The 16,687-nt window shown below is 43.3% G+C and overlaps 1 protein-coding gene across 1 annotated transcript in view; it reads right to left on the minus strand.

The window, feature by feature from the left end:
- Window positions 1-529: 529 nt before the first annotated feature.
- Window positions 530-16,687, minus strand: part of Trpm1 (transient receptor potential cation channel subfamily M member 1) — a 119,926-nt gene continuing 103,768 nt past the window's right edge. Inside the window, exon 27 of the mRNA XM_052178463.1 lies at window positions 530-1,781. Within this exon, the coding sequence (XP_052034423.1) occupies window positions 611-1,781 (1,171 nt within the window). The 3' untranslated portion in view covers window positions 530-610. The remainder of the gene's footprint in view (window positions 1,782-16,687) is intronic.

Below are 16,687 nucleotides of genomic sequence, written 5' to 3' on the forward strand. Positions count from 1 at the left end.
TTATTAAATGGCTCAGTAGAGACTTCAGTGCCCTAAGGCCTCTGTCAGACAGTAGGTGGCCCACAAAACAAAGAGCTCATGCAGTCTTGATAGTGATGAACTAATTATCTTCACTGGCCTAGTGTCTTCTGAAATTTTACTTGTTTATTTATTTATTTATTTATTTATTTAGGACATTCTTAAGTGGCTCAGGGATAATTTCCTATGTAGCCAAGGATGACTGTAAATGTCTGATTCTCCTGACTTCACCTCCCTGATTGCTGGCATTACAACTCTACAGGTGTATGCCATTACAGGTTCCGAGTGCTGCTGGCGATGGATTTGGCTGTACTCTGTGAGCAAGCGCTCTACCCACTGAGCTATATAGCCCTAGCCTGCTAGTGTGGCTTCCATTCTCTTTTACTCCTACTATAAACAACATAGTTTTCTAAAACATGCTTAACACGTTTAATGAACACTACTGTACCCTCATTACAATTTAAATTTAAAATGAAGTTCAAAATGAATGCATTTCCTAAAATTGATCATGATTTGGAGGGCCAAGATGGCGGCCATCGACGGTCTGGCTATGAGTGTTTGGGTTTTGTTTAAATCAAAGAAGCAAAACCCATTAGCATTCAGTTTCCCCGCTTCTTTTCTCTTGCTGGGTATTTTGTCCCTCTGGAGCAACAGACACAACTGCTAAGTTGCTAATGCTGCTGGCATGTCCTGCCCTGTCTAATTTGCTAGGAGCTGGTTCAGCACTCTTAGGATGGCCATGTAAACTTCTTGACCGTAGGCAGGAGAATCCTAAAGTCTGGTGTGGCTTCACAGACAATAAATTTTCCTTTTCCGGCCTGTCTGAGACGGTGAGGGCTGAACGAGAGATCTGAGGAGCCAGAAGAGATCCTCTGTGCTCATCCTCAACCTCATCCTGCGAGGCTGCTTCAGACACGATGCATGGGATGTCTGTGCTGCGGGAGCGCGTGATCCTTTGAACTTGGCATCTCCATTCTGCCGAGTTCCATGCTTGGTCCATGATTGAACTGTACTCGGCACCCCAGTTGCTAAGACCCCGGACTAGCTTTCTTCCTTCAGAATAGACGAAGCTTCTAGACTTCATTGTTTTGTAGGTGTTGGGGTCTCCCGGGTAGTAGCGAGCCAGTTTGCTCTCCCGCAGAGGGTGGGAAACAGTGCTCTCAACAGTCAGTTGAGTGCCTGCAACGCCTGCTAAGTTCAAACTCGGTGCAGCTTCTGCGCTCTTGAAATCTGCCCGCGGTTCTAACTCGCCTGCAGAGATGCCAGGGTCCGATCCAGGTCTTATATCCGCGCTCAAGGGACCGTCAAGGGCAAGCCGGCTGCGGCCTGGCGTAGCAGGTGGGCTGGGGCCAGGGGTGTGGTGCAGGCTGCTTGGCTGGTCCAGGTGCGACTTTGCATCCTCTTCCTTCACCCGGAAGGAGCAGGTTTTTTTCCGGAACACTGTCCCTGGCGAAGTAGAGAGGGCAGGCTCCTCAAACAGAAGCTCCTCGCCATTGAAATGGTAGCGGTACAAGCTGTAGCCATCAGCACTGTTGATGCTGCTCTGCCGCAGCAGGTAGGTGGCCTCGCATTCTGAGGATGCTCGTGATCGAGCCTGGATCAGGTCAGACCTGTCGATGCCTGCCAGATTCTCCAGAGCGCTGACCATCCTGCCGGATAGCTCCTCCAGCTGAGAGAGCCGAAGATCAACAGTCTGCAGAGATGTTTTCATGAAATTTTCTCTTTCATTGATTTCCTCCAGCCTCATTGACATATTTTCAACCCTAATAAATACAAAGAGATAGGCTTATTACATTGAGATTAACTCAATATGGAACACAGCAGAGATAATGTCATTGTATGAGCCCCGGGCTTTCATCACCAGCCTCGCTGAGCCTGTTTGTGCTTGTTGCCTAGCACAATACAAGCTCTCGCTCTCACTTAAATAACGAGACTAAGAAATACTTATTAACAGTATTTACTGTTTACCGAGTTCTAGACATTCTGGTAGAGCAGTGGGTACTCACTAATGTCTTTACTTGGTGCTGGTTTAGGCATATTTAAATCCCATCACCACCCTATGAGGTAAACACTACTGCCATCCCCATTTTACAGAAAGGAAGTTAAGCAACGGAACTTGCCCGAGGTCACAGCTAATAAGCCCAGGATGTGGTGTGTGTGTGTGTGTGTGTGTGTGTGTGTGTGTGTGTGTGTAATTTGAGCACTCAACGTTTGCTTCAGCCATAGCCTCTCAGCCTAAGTAACTGAAAAGATACTGTGATGGTTGTGTGATAGTCAACTGCATGGGAATAAGGAAACTTTCAAGCACCCAGGACCTAACTGGGTACACTGTTAAAAATGCTTGCCCTGCCTGTTAGGGCATTTCCACAGAGAATGCATTGAGGGGGAAGACTTCTGTGTGCAGAACCTTCTCATAGGCTGGGATTCCCACTTTTTAAAAAGGAGAAAGCCATTGCAATAGCTCACCCACTACTTATGCTGGCCTCGGCCTTTCTCTGCCTCCTGACCCACCAGGAGAGAGCAAGCTCCCACCTCCAGAGCACAAACCAGTTGCCATCATCCAGATGTGAAGGACTGTACCCCAAACTGAGCCAAAATAAAAGCCTCCTCTTTTAACTTGCTTCTATAAATACAATACAGCCTCAGTGTTTACCAAAAATTGGTAGATGCTTCAAATCATCTACAGATGACTTATAACACCTAATGTAATATAAATACTATGTAAAAATTTGCTCCGTTGTATTGTTTAGGAAATAATGACAAGGGAAAATTTTTCACATGTTCAGAATAGAGGGAATTTTAAAAGTACTTCAAGTTTTATTACATTTATTTATTTTTATTTGAAGTGTGTGTGTATATGTGTGTGTGTGTGTGTGTGTACACCATTCAGTGCCTGTGCCATGGAGTAGGGGAGGGTGAAGGCTCAACCATGCACGCGTGGAAGTCAGAGGAGAACTTGCAGAACTGGTTCTTCTTCTACTACATGGGGACTCAGATATCAGATTCGGATGGTTGAGCCTGGTGGCAAGCACGTTTGCTGCCTAAGCAACCAGGTTTCAGTCTGAGGTTGTTGCATTCATAGATTCAGAAACCACAGATCAGGAAGGCTAAGAGTACACGTAGTTTCTTTTGATAGTTTAAACTATGACTACCAACAATAAATGGGTCATAACAAAATAAATAAGTAAACAAACAAATAAATTTCTACTGGAAGTTCAAGGGACTCAAAAAATAAATGTTAATAGTTAAATGAAGAATATCATGCAGATTACTTGAAGACAATATATCAGTAAATTATACAACTATATTAGTCATGCAAGATTATTAGTTATATCTAATATTTTCTTAGTAAGGTTACACAATCAAAGATCATGGCAAATTATAAATTTCTGGTGTTATATATTTTTAAAAAACTTCCTAGACCATCAGGCAACAGCTTATGAAACTAATGTTGCTTGGATTGAAACCTGATAGAATAAACCTTGTTTTATATTTCAATGTGTACCTGTGAGTAGGCTCATGACACATATCTCTAGGAGGCAGTGCGGTGTGCACAGGATTTTGGATTGCCTTCTAAAAGTTGAATTTATTCCAGGGATGAGCTGGGAGGCCTGGCTCCAGGCTGCTGCAGTGGCTTGTCCGAGCAGGTTCCTCTCTATATGGTGGCAAATCCCTGGATGTGACGCCACCATGCTTTGATTTCTGTCCCAAGTTTCTTAAGAGAATATGTGTGATTTCTATCATAACTTGGCTTCTAGCACAGCCTGTTTCCAGAAGGCAGGCCTTTGGTGTTCTTGCTACATATCCTCGGAAACTCCTCTGTGTCCTGCTGACTTTGCACACACCCACACTGGGAGAGTCTGCTCTTCCTTTTTTCCTCTTTGTTTTTTCTTTTTTATCATCTGGGAGATACATGGTACTCCTTGTACCACCTCTGCCCACACCAGACATCTGGTGTGCCACACATAACTTGCCATTGCACTAGCAACCCTTGCCTGGCCTTTGCCTGGAGTTTGATGGTCAGTGCTGATCTTCTACTGCCTGCATTGACAGCTGCAGTCTGCTGTGCGGCAGAGTCCTGGCTTCTATTCTTAACTCATTTCTTGGAGAGAGAGCTATTTATGTGCCTCTTGGTTAGCCGGAATCATTTGATGAGGAGGATCTGGCTTCCTGAAAGCTTGCACCAAGTGGAACCTATCCAGTGTGGATGAGAAGACATGACTGCTTTAGGGCAAAGCCTTTCCCTATCAGCCAGTCCTGTTCTGCAGATTCTCTCAGCTATTGCCCTTCGGGGATGTGTAAATGAATCTCACTGAAAACTTTCCGTTACTTCTGAAAGATACTTGGAATTCACCATTAAATGCGCTCTGTGCTCTCCTCAGTCTACTAAGTCAAACCACAACGCCTCCATGACAGTCAAATGTGAAGTCCTTCGACAAACATCACAGTAAGAAATAGTGCAGCTGTGCAAAGTTAAATAGAAAAAAAAAAAACTGGAAAAAGCAGAGATAGGCATCTTTCCTCTGACATCTTCTATACTTATCTGCCCCTCCATATGAGCTCATTAAGAGTACAGCTCGACAGCTACTCATACACGAAGAAAGAACCCTCAGTCATTGTTTCTTTGTTCCCCATGGGCTGATCACCTCCCTAACCCTCTGTGCCACCACCCTGAATCTTGTCCAGCCTCTGGGAGAGATCCCATTTTCGCCTCTCACATCTTCCTTCTCTAAAGCTACTCGTTCCTGAAGCTGAGGAAGAGATATGTTATCAAACAACAGACCTCAGAAGAAGATGCCAGATGCCTTTAGAACCCTCACACTACTGCCACTTAGCGAAAGCAAAGTTTTAGTCACTCTGCCAGATGGAAGGAGGGTGACCTGGGGTGCGGTTCTTGTTGCCTTTTACTTTTTTTCTCCATGCTGAGATTTTATGGTCTACATGCAAAAAGAAAATGGGCAGAGTTCATTTACTTTTGAAATGATTTATGAAATTAACAAATTATGAATGTCTTAGTTACTTTTCTATTGCTGTGATAAAATATCATGACCGAGGCAATTTCTTATGAAAGAAATTGTGCCATTTGCCTTTTAGTTTCAGAAGGTTAGAGACCATGGTGATGAAGCAAAAGAATAGCTGAGAGATCATATCTTGATCTACAACTCAGAGAGAGAGAGAGAGAGAGAGAGAGAGAGAGAGACTAGGAATAACATGGGCTTTTGAAACCTCACAGTCCACCCCCAGTGACACACCTCCTCCAACAAGGCCACGCCTCCTAATCCTTCCTAAACACTTCTACCAGCTAGGGACCAAGAATTCAAATAAATGAGTCTAAGGGGGCTGTTCTCATTCCAAACACACACTTCACTCCCTGAGCCCATAGGCTTATGGATATGCATACTGCAAAATAAATTTAGTTCAAATTTAAAAAGTCTTCATACTCTTTCACAGTCTTGATACAGTTTCAAAGTCCAAAGGCTCTTCTAAGACCGAAGACAATCTACAAGCTATTAATTGTAGCTCCAAGGTAGAAACACACGTGTTCTTTGGAAAGTCAGTTGAATGGTTTTTTGCTGGGGCAATCGGGTGAAGGAACACTTGGTTGAAATGGTCATAGATAAAAGGTTAAGGCAGTCTTGTGAAGGAATGTTTAGCTGAAGCAGACAGAATGTTCTGATAAAGCAAGCATGTGAAAGGGCACTTGAGGAAGAATTCTTTGCTAATGACTCACATGTTTTGGTCCGCCTTACATCATGTAGTTGAGTTGCATTTGTTGGAACTCCACAGAGGGAAACACACCAAAAAACTTCTGGTGGTGTGCTGCAGTTTCTTGCCACTTCTGAGGACTTAGGCTGATTGACAGAGTGCTGTCAGCTGAGACCGATGCTCATGCTGAGGTAAGACAGGTGCTGAGGCAGCACCCGTGGAGGGCACGTGATATTTGGAGGGTACAAATAGGACTCGACAAACAGTGACAGGGGCTGAGCTGGGCTTGCTTATAGAGCTAGCTGAGCAATGCTTGTGGGTCTTTTGTCTTCTCTAATCTTCCTTTACCTTCCTGAGAGAGACACAGCCAAGACCTTCCGGCATTCCTCCTGGTCCCTCCTGCTTGCTGACTTGTGCCTAGTCTAAGGCCTGGGTGTCTCTCCTAGCTGTTGTTAACCTAATTCTACCGAACTGGACTGATGGTTTATCTGTGAAGTGTTTGTGAGTGGATCGAGCTGCTGCTGCTAACCTGTGACCTGAACTGCCAATGTCCAGACAACATAGCCAGGAGTTGCTCCAAAGAACTTTTCTAAGCAGGTCCACTTTTCCCATATCCTTTCTTTCCCACTACCTCTGGTGAGTGGTGGGCTAAAAGGGAGGTTAAAGCATTTAAGAACCATCATTAAAAATAAGGTTTGAAAATTTAAGGTTACATAGCCCCCTGTAAAATCAAAAAGCAAATTATACACCCCCAACACTAAAATGGCTCAGATATATGTTACCATCCCAAAAGGGTGGAGTGGGGAATTAATGAGGAAACACTGCATCAGAACAAGACCAAAATCCAGGGGTGGGGGCAAACTTCAACTCCTGTTGCTCCATGTAGCAAACTGTCTGATGTCCAAGGCTTAGATGTCCCTCACCCCACCAGCTTCATGTCTGCAGCATACTTCTCTCTCTCTCTCTCTCTCTCTCTCTCTCTCTCTCTCTCTCTCTCTCTCTCTCTCTCTCTCTCGGGCTGGTTCCATTCTGAAGATCTCCTTGGCAGGTATTCTATGGCTCCAGCCTCTCCAGCATCCTGGTGTTTCTACACAATCTGGGCTTCACTTTTACAATGCCACGCAATGGTCGCTCTCGGGACCTCCATGCAGACTCCTCTGACACATACCTGGTCTCAGGGGACCACCTTAACCCCAGATAGAAGATCCACAAACTCTTTATCCATATAGCCCCCATAATTCTAAAGCTGGAACCACATGGACAACACTTCCAAGTGTGACTACCAACTTGGGGTGAAGCCAGGCACCCCTGAATAGTATTTGTAGAAGCTTTGCTTTGTTATTGCTTTTTAGGATCAGAAAACTCCTTAAGCCATGTCTTTTCACAGTTGGAAGCTTAGCTCTGTGGGGTCTTACCCTGAGGGCACCTCTTTCTTTATTCCATTTCTGATCATACCTCTTTTTAATTTTTCTCGTTTCTTTTAGCACAAGTCTTAGCTACAACATTGAATTTATTGGTGCCCCTCCTCCTCTTCTGTGTTCACTGTACATTTTGTATTTCTTTTTGTCCCACTTTTCATTTTTCAGGACAGATTTGCATAGGGGCGATTAGCACCAGGTCTACACAGAGAAACCCTCTCTTGAGAAACAAAAACAAACAAAGCAAAACAAAACCAAAACAAAACAAAACGAATGATTAATAATAACAGGATGACAGTCAATACTAATTTTGAATCTCTTCTGCCAAGGAAATTAGTCTGTTACTTTTCAGTTTACCCCAGGCAAATTCTTAAGACAAAGACAGAAAGCAGCCACATTCATTGCCAAACTATCACAAGAAGGGTCTCTAGTCCCATTTCTGACACCGTTCTCCTGAACGGGCCTCCACAGTTTGCAAGCTCTCAACACTATTGTCTTCCAAGTTCCTACAAAGGAGGCCCATAATGCTGTGGTTGTATAGCCCAAAGCTCCAAATTCTTCCACATTCCCCCCCCCCACACACACACACACATACACATAACCAACATGGTCAGGACTAGCACAGCAATAGTCCACGCTTTGGTTCCAACTTTTGTCTTAATTACTTTTCTATGTATTAAAACACCATGACCAAAGCAATTTCTAAAACACAGTGTTTAATTTGGTTTCTGTTTTCAGAGGTTTAGTCCATGATGGAGAAGCAAAGGAATATCTGAGAGATTACGTTACAGCCAGGAAGCAGAGAGAGGAAGGGTGCACCAGGAATCTCAGGATTATTATTATTATTATTTATTATTATTATTATGAAATCTCAAAGCCCACCCCCAGTTACTTCCTCCAACAATTCACATTTCATAATCCTTCTTAAATAGTTCTGCCAACTGGGGACCAAGTCTTTAAATAAGTGAGCCTAAGGGAGTCATTCTCATTCCAAGCACCTGCTTTGAGACCTCGTAACAATCTTGGCATCTGCACAGAGTGATTCCACATGCCAGTGACAAGCTACCTAGAGTTTTACTTGATGTCTTTCAATGTGCTTGGTTGCTAACATGAAGCATCTCTGTGCTTTATAACAGAGGCTCATAGTGAAGTGATTAGTTAGCAAATGCACAGATAACCATGCTATTTACAAATAAAAAATAGTTCTATTTCTTCCTTTTTAAAGAAACACGAAAGACATTCTCTTTATGGTCTTATCCCAGTAGTCATGGCTCCCAATACATCACTGACTAGCCATGGTGAGACAGCTGTCCTTCTGGGTTCCCATCTTAGGAAGCAAACAATTGGTTTTTCACCATGTAGCTATAGATATTTGGAAATTCCATTTACCAGATGGAGGAAAGTTTCTAATTACCTTAGAGAATTTCAGGGTTTTTAATTAAATTATTTTTAATTTTTAATTGTATGTGTGCTCGTGTGTACATGTGTGTGCACGCATGCTCGTGTACATGTGTGAACATGCTGAGGCTAGAGGTTGATGCCGAGTGTCTTCCTCTATTTTTCTCCATTTTAATTCTTTAATATTTATTATTATTTAAAATTATGTGTATGGGTGCATATCAGTGTGGTGACTGAGGTAGCCAGAGGCATCAGAAGCCCTGGAGTTGGGGATACGGGCAGTCATGAGCCATCCAGCATGGGGGCTCAAAACCAAATTTGGGTCTCTCTTCCATAGAAATGTATGCTCTTAATGCCTGAACCATCTCTTCAGCCCCTCTATGTTATTTTTATTTTATTTTAATTTTTTACATAGACCTTGTTTAACCTGAAACTCATTGTTTCAGGTAGACCGGCTGTCCATGATCCAGGATCTGTCTGCCTCTGTGCTCCCAGAATTCCAACACTAGGGCTTAGGCACACACCATATCACCTGGCTTTTATGTAGCTTCTAGATATCTTGAGCCCTCACCAGTGTGTTCAGCAAGTGGTCTTACACTGAGTCTTCTTCCCAGCCTGATCTTCCTCTCTGTCTCTCTCTCTCTTTCTCTCTCTTCCTCTCTCCCTCCCTCCCTCCCTTCTTCTTTCCTTCCTTCCTTCCTCCTTCCTTCCTTCTTTCTTCCTTCCTTCCTTTCTTTCGTTCTTTCTTTTTTTCTTGTCATGATTGAATTCTGTCAAGTATTCCAATTGATATAATCATGAGCCATTTCCCCTCTAATTGTTAGTATGGCCAATTATAATATTTGCAAATTTTGACCTAGCCTTTTATTCCTGAATAATCCACTACTTTGTTAAATATTAAAAGATATGTCGTCCATTGTTGTATCTCAACCTCATAAATAAAGATGGCAGCTTCTAGATTAGCCTCCCTGCTTGCAATGTGATATATATGGGGTTCTGTTTGTGTGTTTTTTGTTATTTTGAGACAGGGTCTTGTACTGTAGGTCAGAAAGCCCTGTAACTCTCAATTCTCTCACTCAGTCTCCCAAATGCCACCACACCAGTTACCGGCAAAACTTCCTTTTACTCTAATCCAAAAGGTAACACAGATATACAATTATGGTGCTCTTTGATTAAAAGCAATAGCAGCTTCTGCTTAGGATAAACAGATTTTACTGGATAAAGTCGCTTCTTCACAAACACACTACCATCATCAAAATGGAAAATAATTCTCTGAGCATTTGAAGACTCCAAACACCCATGCCTTTGACTCCACTCCAAAACTGAAACTATCCTTAAATTGGCAGTAGCTCCAGTGTGTGAGGAAGAGTCAGATGAGTGGTAGCTGTGTGATACCCGGGGCTTCAGAGACTGCATGGAAAGCACACGCTACCTGCCTCCAGATGTTAGTTAGGAAGGCTGGTATGACTGTGCTGCTTCTTGAATAGCTTTTATGCTTTTCAAATATGTATTTTATAAAATGTGCCAGAACTCTATTAAATATTTTTAGTCATTTGATCAAGCCATGTACAACCATTTTGCCAGGATGACTGGTACTCCAAGCTCAGAGGCAAATCTCCTTGATTGGCAAGCAGGCCGTTTGTGATGCAGTGTGCTTTTGAAAGACCCTGACATCGAGTCTGTACCGGTTCCCCTCACAATTTCCCTTCAGACTGAGCTTCTGGTCTCGGTGACTACTATTACATTTGGCTTCACTTGAGGATCACTGGTAGTGGCTCTGGGTCCTGCCTCACACACCACAGTGACCTTCACTCACAACACAGGTTACTTCGGAACACTTCTGCAAAGGGTCCATTTCCCTAATTGCCAAACAGGATCTTTCAACTGGCAGGGCAGCAGAAAATCCCCGAGGCTAGCCTTCTCCTTTTATATGAAAGGAAATTACACACAAATGAAATCTGCAAGTTTCACGGCCCACAGGTACCATTCCCGTGTCTTTGAGGAGAATTGTTTAACTCTGTTTAATTTCCAACATCATTGTTTCACCTCTCCTCTTTCTAAAGACATCAGGGAGGCCAGAAACTAATTTGCTTGGTCAGTTTAGACTTTAATTAATGATTGTAGTTCCTGTCCCCTTTCAGATTTCTCTGACCCACTCAGAGATTAGTGTAGACTGACTCTGGGCTTCTCTGTTTAAAGGGGTGTACCCTAAGTAGCAACGTTGTTATTCCCAGGGTTTCAGATTGACAGGTGACAATGACACATTCTTTTTGTTTGTTTTGTTTCTTTTTTTTTTTTTTAAGGAAAAAAATCTCAAGGCTATTTCTGATTAACCCAATACCAACTTTTGGGATTCTTTTAGAGCTGGGACACACACACACACACACACACACACACACACCACAGCTTCCCTTTATCACACATCTGCCACTAAGAACTGACTGGAGCACAGTGGTGTTGGAAGACTCACTTGAAACTGAATATGTGCAGGTTCCCCGTGAAGTGCAGATGCTGTGCAGGTGTCAAAGAATATGACTGTGTGGAATTAGGTATCATTGTCAGCCACCTCCACATCTCAAAGTCTTTCCACACTGATTACTAAACGGATATTTTGTTTTTAGTGTAATATCCATAAACCTTAGACTTGAACAAAACTTTTTTTAATAAAAGAAATTGAATATAATGCTTCCATCATTTTAAATCAATAATATATTTAGCAGTATAGAACTTCTGGACAATATGTAGAACCTTTGTCCTGGTTTCTATGGGATTATCAGTGCATGGTACAGGTCTGTTGGCTTTTGAATGGGTTTTCATCTGTTGTGCCTTTGTCCTTTCATGATGAAATTCTGTGTGTCTTTCTGAAGGACAGGATCTAGGCAGGTAGAGCTCTTCCCTGAGCCAGTTATTAAAATGCACTTTTTGGGAGGAGGAGGGCAGCCACTTTTTTGTGTGGAACAGTCACAGTTTACCTGCAAGGCCCCTCCTAAATTACACAGAACGTTTCTGTAATGACAGAGTAAACTATCCACATCAAAACCCGATCTTGCAGGAGTTAGGTCCAGTTCGTTCTTGTATAAACCCGTGTTTCAAGATCTCATCGGATTCCACGCTTGAGTTCTAAGACTGATTCTACTCTATAATTTTATTCCAGATCCATAGATCATAAAGTTGTCTAATCCACTCTAAATTTTACATCTGGTTGTTTTAATTTCCAGTTACTTCCTTTCATGGGGCTGTCTTTAAGGTTAGTAATTACAGGGAGAACACCCAGGGGGAGCACCTTGTCCTGACTTGTAGAGATTTTATACATGAAAGGCTGAATGAAGACTAATAGTGACGAACAAGGCTCAAGCCTTAAATCTCTCGTCTTTCTCCTTCTGTGTCATCCACCATACACTGAGCAGTTGTTAAAGGAGTATTAGGCTCTCTGGGATGCCAGCTCACTTATATCCTACCACTGGCTGTTCCTGAGATCCCCCAGGTTCCTAGAACTCTAGGCATCTGAATCGCTAGCTCTCTGGGCACTATCTGTGTGGGCCAGACCCTGTGGTCTGCTGCTGAGTGGAGACAATTTGCATCCTGGCTTCTCCCATTTACATTCCTAGTGCCGCGCCCTTCCTCTATCATACCCAGGGCTGCAGAGCCTGGTGAAGGTAAGCAGTGCTGGAAGGCAAGCAAGGGTGTTTATGCTGCCAGTGGGGACACCCTGCTGTTGGTTCTGGGGAGCAGAGTCCCTCTTCCTCCTCCAAGCACTATGCATCCTTACATTTGGGCTATAGGGTGTGTGCTGGCTAGTTTCATGTCAACGTGATACAAACTAGAGTTATCTGAAAGGAGGGAACCTCAGTGGAGAAAATACCCCCATGAGATCCAGATGTAGGGCATTTTTTACATTAGTGATTGATGGGGGAGGGCCAAGACTACTGTGGGTGATACCATCGCTGGGAAGGTGGTCCTGTGCCCTATAAGAAAGCAGACTGAGCCAGCTTGGGGAGCAAACCAGTAAGCAGCACCCCTCCATGGCCTCTGCATCAGCTCCTGCCTCCAGGTTCCTGATCTGTTTGATTTCCTGTCTGGACTTCCTTCATGATGAACAACTATATGGACGTGTAAGCCAAAGAACCCCTTTCCTCCTTAACTTGCTTTGGTCATGGTGTCTTGTCACAGGAAGGAAACCCTAAACTGAGACAGGATGTCACTAATGAAGGCCACGAGAGCTACACCAACGTGGTCCAGTACAATGCCATGCTGTCTCGTTATGGCTGCATCTTACGCTACCAAACAATCCCATGGCTACATTTTGTGTATTTTTTTTTCCTGAAAGTAAAGATGTGTCACTAGAATCACCCCTACCGGATTCATGGCCACTGCAGCACTCATGTGGGTGGCTGAGGTTGGCCCTGATTCTTGATTTTTTTTCTTCCTCCTATGTTCCCAGTCTTCTCATTAATGTAATGCTCCTGCCTTTCTCGTGGCCTTTATTTCTTCTGCCAGAGGAATGGCTTTCTGGTTGGAGGTTGGAATCCAGGCCACCCACACAATTTTCCTTCTTTCTTTGAGAGTCAGATGCCTGCAAGGAAAGTGGTTTTCTATTGTCTTGTCCTGCAGAAGCTTGGTGGGGCTACTGACTGTGCCGAGAGCAGGTGCTGTAGGCAAGGACTGCTGCCTGGGACTGAGCTGGCAGGCCTAATCCTGGGAGTGGATTTGGCAGGCACTGAGCCACATCATCCAGTACAACTCTATTGCTAATGAAGTTGATATTTTTATCTGTTTGCCTAAAGTCTGAGTCTCTCTCTAAATTGACTCTGTGTTGGTTAGTTTTATGTCAACTTGACAAAAGCTATAATTGCTTCGGAAGAGGGACTCTCAACTAAGAAAATGCCTCCTATGATTTATAAGATTCATGTGTAGGGAGTCTGTAGTGCATTTTCTTGATTGATGATGAATGCGGGTGGGTCCAGTTCACTGGGGGGCAGTACCACCCCTAAGTAGTCATGGATGATATGAGAGAGCTGGATGAAACAGCCAGTAAGCAGGGCTCCTCAGTGGCTTTTGTTTCAGTTCCTGCTTCAAGAGTCCTGCCTTGAGTTCCTGCGTTGGCTTTGGCTTTCATTAAGGGATTATGATCCAAGATATGTAAGCCAAATAGTTCCTCCCAACTGCTTTTGGTCATGGTATTTTATCACAGCCATAGAAACCGTAACTAAAACAGGCTCTCAAAGGCAGACGAGGAGTAAGACTGTCATTCAATGGGTCCACATAGCTCCAGTATTTAATCACTCCCATTTTCTGTTCAAACAGCCTTGATTTCCCATTAATTTGCATGATGAAAGCAACCAGCAATGATCTGTCCCAATGTCTTTCGCACCATTATGTGTTTTGTCTTTTTATGCTCTCTACATCTTTCTTTCTAAGATTAACATCTCAGTTCTTGGTCTAGTTATCAGCATGTCTCCTTCTTGTTGAGGCCTCTATTACCAGTGCCTTCTCTTCCTAGTCCCATGACAAGAGGATGCCAAATAACATCTCAAAGCCATGGATTGTTGGATTTCTCGACGACTTAACCCAGATACATGAATCTGACAAAAAGCCCAAATGACCAGAATCTATGGATAAAAGTTTGGCTAGATCTCTAGGTACAGGACCAATTACATTCACAATTTGTAACTTGCAAACTCTAGGCCGAGTGTTTTGAGATAAACATAATAAAACAACTGTTGCTGTTTGTGGAAAGAGACAATGCTTACTAACATTACCCCTCATTTTGGTGTTGCTGATATTGAGCATTCCTCCTCCATATCTTTCCTTCCCCTTTCCTCTCTATTTTCCTCCTCCCTTCCTCCTTGTCCTTCCATTTCCCTTCCTGTTCTTTTGATATATATTTCAGGCTGCTCTGGAACTCACTACAAACCTCAGAATGACTTCAAACTACTGATCTTTCCGCTTTAGTTCCCAAATGCTGGGATTACAGGAACGTGCCACCGCGCCCAGCTGATACCAAATGTTCTGAGAGCTCTGCACTGTATGGTCCTCTGCTTTCCCCATTTTTAATAGTAACCACCAAGTCTTCAGGAATCCCAAGCCTTACGTCAGCTACTCAAGTCTGACAAACATCCTCTTAACAGGGCTGGGAAGAATCAGAACCTGCTATTAAAGGTTTAGACTGTTTAATAGCTTCTTTCCTACAGAACCAACTTCATCCTAATGTATACTTCCTGAACTGCACTGTGTCCTGTATATTTTGAAGTATCAGAAGACATAAAATTAGTAAAGACAAAGCCCTATAACTAGATTCATGCACAAGTCTGTGAAAATTAAAAACAGACAAGCAAACCCCAAACCCCTAGTATAGAAAATTCTGGGGGATGAGAGGCTGCCATTGTAAGTTTGGTTAGTCAAAACTAAAAATATTTGAGCCAGGAGAGAGCAAAGTTGAGTCCCATCACCTGCCTCAAAGGAACTGATTGAGAATGGATTAGAGATTTGTAGTCAAGTCAGAAGAGATAAACATTCATTCATTCATTCATTCACAAAACTCTGTTCATTCTTTGTGGAATGATCTTGGTGGGCAAAATCTAGACATGCTGGCTACATCTTAGGGTTCAATGGCTTTGGCATCTGAGCAGAGCTTCAAAGGAGGAGTAGGGAAGGTGAGTGTAGGTAGACCAGGTAGAGGGATTGGCATGGGCAGAGCCCCTGTGACCAAAAAACAAAACAAAACAAAACAAAAAGAAAAACCAAAAACATGGAATCATGGTGACATTCTGCTTCTGCCTTGTTGAAGCATCTTAATGATGGTGCCATTTATGGAACCTGGAACCCCAGAGATATTGTCTGTATTTGAGAGAACTATGAGAGACAGCGTGCAAGTTGATGGCGCTTTGGGTTGAACCCTCTGCTTCAACCCAGGGCTGTGCTATCTATTACTGAGTCATGCTGTAAATGGCTTTCTGAGGAACTAAATGTTGGGTGTTAGAAAATATTGACATTTGATTACAAAAATAAGTGTTAGAATTTAATGTTCATTTCCCAGCATTAGGAGGAAGCCATGAGTTGAGTTCCCATACTGACATGTTCAGCAGTCCCTGTGTGGAGGGGCGTGCCTAATGTGCAAAGCTTTGTGTGAGCGCATCAGGGGAAAAGCAACGAAACTCCCTGGTTTGTTTTGCAAAGGTACTTGGGCAACAGAGGCATGAGAGAAGGTCTGATGGATGCCTCACCAGAGCAGACCCAACCCACACATGATGGCTGACACAGATACCACCGAGAGAAAGAGCAGTCGGGCGTCAAACAACAAATACAGTCCAGAAATGAATTGACCGAGTAAATTAAAGAGGCAGAAGAATTAGCAGGAGGAACCCATGGCTCCAGTTCATGTGTAGCAGAGGATGACCTTTTCAAACATCAATGAGAGGAGAGGCCATTGGTCCTGTGAAGGCTTGATGCCCAGTGTAGGGGAATGCCAGGACAGGAAAGTGGGGGGGTTGTTTGGTAAGCAGGGGGAGGGGGAATAGGATATGGGGTTTTCGGAGGGGTAACATGGAAAAGGGATACCATTTGAAATGTAAATAAAGCAAATATCTAATAAAATAATAAATAAAAAAGGAAAAAAAGATATTTCCAAATACATAAATCTTTGAATCTTTGTTTTAAAAATAATCACAAGTGCCTCAAGTTAGGTACAGACAAGCCGTACCCTTTCCCTCGCTCTGTGTCACTGGCTCCTCTGGTGGTCTGGTTACTAGGAAGACAGCTCCTCCTCCTGCCTAGAGCATTCACCTGTGAGTCAGCCTTGGCAAAGAACAGCAAAAGGAAGGGGCAGGAATGTGTTCCCTCTCCTGTGGGGGCCTCAGCCAAGAAAACAGGAAGTAGTGTGTTTGTATTGCCCTGCACTTTCTTACCTATTACGTCTGTGCAGAGCCCCAAGAGAAAAATGCAGTTTGGTAGCACACTGATAACTATATTCATGAATCATTGGTCCAAGAATGATAAAAATCCAAACAATGCTAGGGGAAGGAAGATAGAAGAGAGGCAGAACAAAAACCAAACAATCTCCATTGTGAAGGACTGACAATTACAAGCAAGTTAATGTCTAACTTCTAAACGGAAAATTTCCAATGCATATGAAGAAAGAATTCATATGT

This window comes from Apodemus sylvaticus, chromosome 1, assembly GCF_947179515.1.
Source record: "Apodemus sylvaticus chromosome 1, mApoSyl1.1, whole genome shotgun sequence".
Classification (NCBI taxonomy): domain Eukaryota; kingdom Metazoa; phylum Chordata; class Mammalia; order Rodentia; family Muridae; genus Apodemus; species Apodemus sylvaticus.